This window comes from Wasmannia auropunctata, unplaced genomic scaffold (assembly GCF_000956235.1).
Source record: "Wasmannia auropunctata unplaced genomic scaffold, wasmannia.A_1.0 LD334246.1, whole genome shotgun sequence".
NCBI classification, from domain to species: Eukaryota; Metazoa; Arthropoda; class Insecta; order Hymenoptera; family Formicidae; genus Wasmannia; species Wasmannia auropunctata.
This window is the reverse complement of record NW_012028644.1, coordinates 3,182-10,984: the sequence shown is the minus strand read 5'-3', so window position 1 is coordinate 10,984 and position 7,803 is coordinate 3,182. Positions and strand designations below refer to the sequence as shown.

At 28.3% G+C, this 7,803-nt stretch overlaps 3 protein-coding genes across 4 annotated transcripts in view; all 3 read left to right on the top strand.

Annotated features, from left to right (window-relative positions):
* Positions 1–451: 451 nt before the first annotated feature.
* LOC105458968 (putative glycerol kinase 5) lies at positions 452–2,483 on the top strand. The gene is made up of 3 exons (XM_011704607.1): positions 452–554; positions 1,183–1,316; positions 2,298–2,483. The coding sequence occupies exons 2-3, from the start codon at positions 1,274–1,276 to the stop codon at positions 2,438–2,440; spliced, it is 186 nt and encodes a 61-aa protein (XP_011702909.1). The 5' UTR covers positions 452–554; positions 1,183–1,273; the 3' UTR covers positions 2,441–2,483.
* A 799-nt stretch (positions 2,484–3,282) lies between these two features.
* On the top strand, positions 3,283–7,784 carry LOC105458967 (putative gustatory receptor 28b). Of its 2 annotated transcripts, none has more exons than XM_011704605.1 (8): positions 3,283–3,355; positions 4,179–4,295; positions 5,330–5,471; positions 5,970–6,146; positions 6,514–6,763; positions 7,036–7,104; positions 7,360–7,449; positions 7,629–7,784. In XM_011704605.1, the coding sequence occupies exons 3-8, from the start codon at positions 5,332–5,334 to the stop codon at positions 7,719–7,721; spliced, it is 819 nt and encodes a 272-aa protein (XP_011702907.1). In that variant the 5' UTR covers positions 3,283–3,355; positions 4,179–4,295; positions 5,330–5,331; the 3' UTR covers positions 7,722–7,784. The 2 variants fall into 2 exon arrangements, with proteins under 2 accessions (XP_011702907.1, XP_011702906.1); XM_011704604.1 differs by lacking the exon at positions 3,283–3,355 and adding an exon at positions 3,703–3,888 and having other exon boundaries at positions 3,993–4,295; positions 5,206–5,471.
* The window catches only part of LOC105458970, a 1,202-nt gene continuing 1,156 nt past the window's right edge, over positions 7,758–7,803 (top strand). Inside the window, exon 1 of the mRNA XM_011704609.1 lies at positions 7,758–7,778. Within this exon, the coding sequence (XP_011702911.1) occupies positions 7,758–7,778 (21 nt within the window). The remainder of the gene's footprint in view (positions 7,779–7,803) is intronic.

The following is a 7,803-nucleotide window of genomic DNA, read 5'->3' as shown; positions in this document are numbered from 1 at the left end:
AACAAGTTAGAAATTTAGACTCGGCCAAGGCGTTACGTGACATAAAATCACTAGAACATATTATAAAAATTTTAAAGAAAATTTAATGTCAAAACGTTTCGACTGCACAGAGTCTTCCTCAGTTGAAATAAATTAACATATAAATAAATTTAAAAAAATCATCAGTTAAATAAATTAATAAAAAAACCTATAGAAACAAAAAATTCAGTCAATAATCAAATTCAAAAAATCTAAAACTGATCACTGTGAATGAACACTGTGTAAAGTTTTGTCGCATATTATATTCGCAATTATTCGTTCGCATACAATAGCACGGCGCATGTTGTATAATACCTTCTTTAAGCGAAACATTTTTCATCCGTGGGTTGACTCGCTTGATCGTTATTGATGATCCGAAATCAATTTCTACGTCGAATATTCATGTTCTTTTTATTACGTGTATCATTCCGGGAGCGATATCAAGAAACAGCTATTAACCGAGAGTTGTTTGCCGTAGAAATCCTCGGTTAATTCGATGGTGCGACAGAACAAAGACCAAATCGTTACAGAGAAAGGTATAGACGTCGAAAGGTCTAATCGTCGAGATATTTACGACTGTGCTATTGTATGCAAACGAATAATTGCGAGTATAATATACGACAAAACTTTACACAGCGTTTATTGTTTTAGACTTTCTGAATTCTATTATTGACTGAATTTTGCTTCTATAGATTTTTTGTTAATTTATATAAACGTTTAATTTATTTTACTGATGTTTTTTATTAATTTATTTATATGTTAATTTATTTCAACTGAGGAAGACTCAATGCAGTCGAAACTGTGACATTGAACTTTGACGTTAATTTTTTTTTTTAATTTTTATAATATGTTTTAGTGATTTTATGTCACGTCACACCTTGCTCGTTTCTTGGCCGAGTAAAATCTAAATTTCTTGTTATTTAAACACGAGCTAGTAAATGTAATTTTAATTTTAAAAATTTATATTTATGATTAATGTAATTAATAATGATTTAACGTGATTAACAATAATTCACTTATTATAATATTATGAAAAAGAAAGGAATGTTTTATTTGGCTGAATCGATTTTTAATATTTGCTACTTCTAGCACAATATGATTATATGATTATATCTACATGCATACAACATTATATTGATTCATCCACATGGCATTGTTCTTTAGAGTCGATGGTGGAGTTTCCAAAAATGATTTTGTCTTGCAATCGTTAGCTGATTCAACAGGATTAGAAGTGGAACGTCCAGTATCTGTCGAGATGTCCATCTTAGGAGTAGCTTTTTTAGCTGGTTTACAATGTGGTACGAAAAATCTGATTTATTATTATATTTGTGTATTTGATAATTTAAAAAAGTAATAAAAATGTATATTTTATTTTTTTTCTTATCTAGCACGTCTCAGATTCGTGTGATTCTTTGTGCCAGAAGAACAAATTTTGTCCTTGACAAAATTGTATTCGAGCAGTTTTAAAAGCAATTAAATGAAAGCAAATAAAAATGAATAAGCGCGTTTTAAATTAGATTACATAAATCAAGAGTGACGAGCGCACTGAACACAATACAATGTTTGACTGTTTTTCTGAAAAATTTATACATAATAACTATGTATAATATAATAATATCGCTATTTGTGGAACATAATTGACTTAAGAAGAGAAAATTAGTTCACATATCTTTAGAACGTTAGAACAGCATTTTTTGGATTTAATCTATTTATTTAATCTATTAATTTTACTTTTAATCATATTTTAGAGATATCAGAAAATTTTCTTTTATTACTAATTATTAAGGAAGTTGTATTCCATATAGCGATATTTAAATATTATATCATGCATAACTGTTACGAAATCTTTAGGGGAATAATAAAATGCTAATTTAGCGCGCGCTGCTCTCGATTCATGCATAAATTAGAGTATTCATTTGTTAACTTTGAATTGCTTTCATTTAAAAACTGCTAGACGCAATTTTGCCAGAGAAAAAAATTACTTCTTCTAATACAAAGAATCACATTGTACATTCCGTGTCAGTGAATTCTATGACACTCTGTACACAAACTGGTTAATAAACAAAGATAATTCGATACAAAATTATGTAATTTTCGTATATTTTTATTGTTCACATTTTATTTAGTTTAGATATAGTTTAGAATTTTTTAAAAATTATTCAATAATTGCAATAAAGAATTATTTATCATGGTATAATAATAAAAAATTAAGAGTTATACAGTTGAATACACATAACTGTGCTTATAATGATAATTTTTAATGCATTGTTTAATTTCAGGACTGTGGAAGAACAGAGAAGAATTGTTAAATCTCCGTCAAACGGACAGGATATTCAAGCCAAACGAAGAATCGCGATTATCTTATCAATACGTGCTGAAACAATGGAAACGCGCATTGGAGCGTTTTAAAAATTGGTACTGACAATAATTCCCAAATAAAAACAATTTTTTAATGTTTACATGTATATGAAGAATTTTTTTATTGTTTATATATAGAGAATTTTTGAATATATGTAAATAAACAGGGATTATATATGTACATATATACATTTGTTATATCGTTCAATATTGATCAGCAAAGTTGATCAGTTGATCAGTTGAGAGATCAGCATTGAAGATTAAGACGATTACATACGATTAATGATATCATTAATAGAATTTTTATGTTTCACAGTTAGAAAAACTGTTTTCTGTTTTCTTTTGTATGTAATGTATTAATGATATCATTAATAGAATTTTTATGTTTCACAGTTAGAAAAACTGTTTTCTGTTTTCTTTTGTATGTAATCGTCTTAATCTTCAATGCTGATCTCTCAATTTTTGTCATTTTATTCATATCATATCGTATAATTGCATAGCACTTCTACGTAATTTTCAATTAAAATAAAAGCCTTAATAATCAATTAAGATGAAAGCTTTAATTCCAGATCGCATCATAGTATCTATGATAAAATGAAAACACATATCACATTTATCTCCGTAATGTAAGTTCATTACAGTAAAATTGCTCAGATCATTAAGTATATAAAACTTGATATATGTATTCATTTAAATTGATTAAACAGAAATACATCAAACAATTATATGTATAATATTTTTATATAAACAGCAATCATATTATATTCTCTAGATAATAAAATAAAGATTACAATCAACCTACGCGAAGTCAATTTGTTTTGTCTCTCGTTATCACGTCGATCGTTATCATGTCGTTATCAATCAATTTACATTTGTATAGCACGCACGGACAATCAATGGAAGTTCCATGAGTATGGCTCGAAAAGTAGCATTAAAGTTCTATATTTGAACATTACTTAATTAAAATCAAGGTCAAAAGGTATACAATAATTTTATCAGAAATAATGCTATTATAAAAGTGCCGCGACGGGAGATGATCTTACAGATTATAATTATTTATTGTCACTAGTTCAACGCGCGCTTCTTAGTAACGATGGAAGGTCAGGCAAGCTTCGGCTAACCGAACGAGTAAACGAAAGTGTTGTACAATACACACCGCTGGCGTGAAACACGTGTAATAAGTGAAATTGCCTGACCTACGCAGGCTGGCGGTGATGTATCATGCTGGCACGCGAGATCGCTTATCCGGTTGTTAGTTGCTCGCCAGCTGTAAAATTCATTAAGGATAACACGCGCTGGAACCCCGTCCAAGTTAAATTTAGTCCTTGCAGACGTTGGGCAGGTGCAACACGTTTTTTCCGTATAATACTTTACGATAATTTGGTCACACTCGTATAATTTAAACGGCAATTTTTCAGTGTAGCCAGCTATTTCAGTTATCTAAAATTTATTGTGTTTATTATTTATTATATCAAAGAATCTACGTTAAACTGCATATAAAATTTAAGAAACGTAAGCTTATACACTTATAAAGTGTTAATCATAGCATCATTTAACACAAGTACATATTTAAATTGTCACTAATCATACAGATCCAATCATATTAATCCATTTAGGTTGATAGCGAAAGCTTTAAAATGAAGTCGGTGGAAAATTTGAAGAATGCAATTCTGCCTATTACTTTGCTCAATTGTATATTTTGCATGGGAGTATTCGAAATACCCCTAAATCGCCCACGATACTTTCTAAGTGGCTTCTATGTCATCTCGATAATGATTGGATATTTTGTTATGTTTTACAAGGGAATTTATATCTTCGAGCAAGCGTACAAGTATGAGTTTATAATATTTTATTTTGTCATCGGGCTCAACACCATAGTTGCTGTCTTGGCTATAATTCTGTTCTGGTTTAAGTCAGAGGTACGTAACAAAATTTTACAGAAAATTAGTACACAATGAAGTAGTAGCAAATAAAAGTTATAGAAAGATTACACTAATGTATTGCAGAAACATCGATGTTCGGCTAATTAAAAAAAAAAGTATAATAAAATTTCCTTTTTTTTGCACTCTTTTCGTGGATATATGGAAATGTTAAATATTAGAGGTGTGCGAATTAAGCAATTGCATGGTCGAATCGAATCGAATCGAATTTGAAATTTTCACTTCGAATAGTTCGAATCGAATAGAATCGAATCTCTTTAATTCGAATACGAATCGAATCTGAATCAAATTTTCCCATATTAACATTGCATTTAAACGTAATAAATATCAAAATTTATTATTTACATTATTTTACGCAATGATTTAAACAAACTAAAGATCTGTTTTTGATTTACATTTTATTACAAAGGATCAAAGGATCATGATCTTATGTGACATTTCGAACTAGAAAATATTAATAATATACGTATACACAAATAGTTAGAATGTTTTCGAATATTTTATTAATTTATATGAATACATTACATATATCAAAAATACTTATTTATTAGATAAGAATAATTGGTCGCGCGGGAGATGTAAATGAATCAAATAAAAAATAGGCGATCGATCCGAAATCGAATCATTGTTAATTCGAAATTCTCGAACTATTCGATTTCGAATCTTGTAGATTCGAAAACGAAATCGAATCGAATCTACTGTGAATCGATTCGATTCGATTCGATTCGAATTCGAACTATTCGCACACCTCTATTAAATATGTACAATAAATGTTAAATATATATTTGTGCAGGTATATACATTTTTTCCTTTTACATCATGTCGTTTTGTGTCACCGAATTATTATTATTAAACAAATGTGCTAATATTAATAAATTTCGACTTAAAGATTATAAACAACATAATTAAAAGGAATAGTGTAGCGGATAGTACTTTAGAGGCATTGGGCATAAAATCAGAATATCAGAAAACCTATCGAAATATGTTATATCTTATGGCTATCTGGATGCTAGGCATGATAATGATATTCATTTTGAATTTAATCTGGATGCATGATGATACGGGATACGGATTTGCCCTTTATAGCTGCGTATGTGTCTGTTTTCCGATTATGATAAATTCTATAGTGGACCTCACCTTCGCCTCGCTTATCAGGCAAGTAATATGTTTTTCAAAGAACACTTATCTTGCGAGAAGTTTGTTCAAAGTACTGAAACCATTAAGATTTCTTTGATTTCTCAATATAGACTTAGAAAGTATAGACTGCGCATTCCATGTTATATGTATATAACTGTAGAACTTATCATCTGTGCTCCGTTAAAAGAAGAATGTAACATTGAGTAGTTTCGTTATCTCTTTTGAATTCGCCTTGGTGAGGAAGCATAGAGAAGAATGTCACCATTCATAGAATCACAATGTCTCCACTACTGATATTTGGAAGAGAAAGATACGGATCAAGCTATTTCGCTCTTTCTAAATTGAGAGCGGCAATTTCAAGGAATGTGCAGTCTACATACGTCTATGTTTCTAAGATCTGTGTTGATCGTAATAATGTTTCTTTAAATTGTTTGCAAAGAAAAAATAAGTAAACATATAATACGCCTTTATTTATGTTTACTTGAGTACTCATTAAGATTGCATTGTGTCGGGCAGGTGTCTTCAAATAAAATTTCAGAAGACAAACAGTCTAATCAGCAATGTAGTGTTCTGTGCAAATAAATCAAATACCTTCAAGATTCATAATAAGCAGCAAAATACAACTACTGAATTTGTTATGGCAAATTATAAAAATCACAAAGACAAAATATTACATCTCATTCAGACTCTAAGGTAAGATCAATAAAATAATATTCGCTTTTGTTATAAAGTTTCCATTAGTATAATGCTACAAATTAAAATAATTAAACATTAAAAAATCTTGTAATAATGATTAATATATATTATACTTTAAAAATAGCTGTTTCTCATCTCACGTATTTTTTTAATAATATTTAGTAAGTTGATATGATATATATAATTATCTTTGCTAAAAATCAAGTTCATTTTTTAAATTTTTCTCTCTTTTTTGCTTTCACACGTACATACACATAATATGTTCCAAATTTTGTAATTTGTTCAAATAATCGAGTATTTATAAATATTTTAATATATTACTTAAACAATCATTAATTAATTAATATTTTTCTGTCATTTACAGACATTTACATTTGGAAATTACGAGAATAGGAAAACAAATTAATCGTGGTTATTGTCTGCAACTTTTACTCGAAATGGCAGTACATTTTGCAGTAGTAACAGCGACTGTTTATTGCTTATATGGTGTATTTTCTGGCCAGCTACACGTAATTGTCAGTAACGAAAAGATTGTTGCTATGGTATTGTGGGCAGGCACATATTCAATTAAAATTGTATTAGTAAATTATCTTGCCACGAACGTAACAAACGAGGTATAAAAAATTCTTTTTTGCAATAAAAATAAAATATACAATTATATGCAATATTTAAAATTAAATTATTTAGAATTAAACATATCAAGTTTATTTTAAGAATATTATATAATTTATTTGTTATGTATAAACTGTGAGTGTCTTTTAAATTCTTATACATAGTATATATGCATAATAATTTTAATTTTTCATGAATAACGCCCATTGCATATATCCGATTTATGCATAATTTTACTTTAAATTCATATCGCATATATTAATATTTATTTCAGGCATATAAAACCGGTGAAATTATACAATCCTTTGAAGGGTCCATTATCGATAATGATCTGAGAGAAGAGGTAAGTCTGTTTGTGTTATTAATACATGATTAAATTAGCCCTTTCTCCATAACGTAAAACATTATTGATATTCATATACAGTGATTAATTTATATAAGATATAGATTGCAAATTTATGTATAAATTCAATTTATTGTTTACGTACGTAACTTGGATAATATATACAATATATTTATGTATATAATAAAATTAGTATAGTATATAATAAAATATATATTTATGTATATAATAAAAAATGCAAAAATGTGTTTGCAGATCCATCAGTTTACACAACAGATAGTGCTTAATTCATTACATTTTACCGCTTTCGGTTTCTTTTCAATTGATAATTCTCTTACTGGCAAGGTATGTTATTTACTTGGTCATTTAACTTAATCGGTCAAATTAGAGATTATATCGTTTATTTATTCTTAATAATATTTTAGTATAATTGTTTATAAAAAAATTTAAAGTGTAAAGCTACATTTAATATAAGATTTAAAAATGCGAGGAAAAATAAGATTATATACATCTATTTTTTTCAGTTTTTTGCCACGGTCACGACATATGTTGTTATTTTAATACAAATGAATACACCCATCATAGATTATAATGACGAACAACATAATGACATGTAAAATAAGAATTCAAATGTATTAAACAATCTTCTATTAATGCTATTCCAAGAGACAGGAGTTTACGAAGGACTTTCAACAAGAG